The 917-nt window shown below is 19.6% G+C and overlaps 1 protein-coding gene across 1 annotated transcript in view; it reads right to left on the bottom strand.

Annotated features, from left to right (window-relative positions):
• Positions 1–104: 104 nt before the first annotated feature.
• Positions 105–917, bottom strand: part of DICPUDRAFT_160201 (uncharacterized protein) — a gene marked incomplete at both ends in the record, with an annotated part of 956 nt that continues 143 nt past the window's right edge. Inside the window, one exon of the mRNA XM_003295012.1 lies at positions 105–276. Coding sequence (XP_003295060.1) covers positions 105–276 — 172 coding nt within the window. The remainder of the gene's footprint in view (positions 277–917) is intronic.

The following is a 917-nucleotide window of genomic DNA, read 5'->3' as shown; positions in this document are numbered from 1 at the left end:
GATTTCTGATTATCGGCTTTTTCTTCTAATAATGCACTAAGACTATTTTCATCTTCGCTAATAAATTCTTTAAAACATGGATCTTGTAAGCCGTTGGCCATGACAGCTTTACATTCACCCTTTTCATTGAATAGTTGTTGAGCTTCATTTTCATCATCATCTAAATCGGTTGAATATGATTGTTCTTCGTAGACTAGATCATATTTGGTAGCTTTTGAATTATTATATTCCTGACCTTCCCTATTTCCATTGTATCCAACATTGTCTGAAGAATCGCTATTATCATTGTAATCTGTGTAATAATCTTCGAAAAAAATTGAACAATGATAGTTTCTTTAGGAATGAATATTAAAATAAAAAAATATAGTTATTATACTTTCCTTAAATTTAATTATAAAAACTATTATTATTAAATCTGAATGGCTATATTAGCTAAAAATTTATTATTATTATAATTTTTAATTATGATGTTGGCAATTCCTTTGTAGAAATTTGTAAGTTTTAGTTTTAAAGACTACCTCTACTGAAGGATAAAATATAATGAATAAAGTGATAAATAAAAAAATTAATAAAAAATAAAAAATATTTTTATAAACAAAAAATTAAATTTTTTAAAATAATTTTAAATTAATTTATGTTTAATAAAATAATTATAATTTTAAATTGATTTAATGAATTAATTAATTAATCTTTTTTTTTTTTTTCAAATCTTTTTTTTAAATGTAAAAGTTTACCTATGTATTTTGGATATCAATAGAGAATTTAATTAAATTTTTAAATCGAACAAATAGATTTAATTAATATTATCAATTTTAAATTTTTATTAAAAAGATAAGGTTGAAATTATTCTATAGAATGAAATTCATTAGTTATAAATTATAATATTTATTATAAAATAGACAATTGTTTTTTGTTTT

The sequence above is a fragment of the Dictyostelium purpureum genome (genome assembly GCF_000190715.1).
Source record: "Dictyostelium purpureum unplaced genomic scaffold DICPUscaffold_713, whole genome shotgun sequence".
NCBI classification, from domain to species: Eukaryota; Evosea; class Eumycetozoa; order Dictyosteliales; family Dictyosteliaceae; genus Dictyostelium; species Dictyostelium purpureum.
Note: the sequence above shows the minus strand (reverse complement) of the source record. Positions and strands in the feature narration are given on the sequence as shown.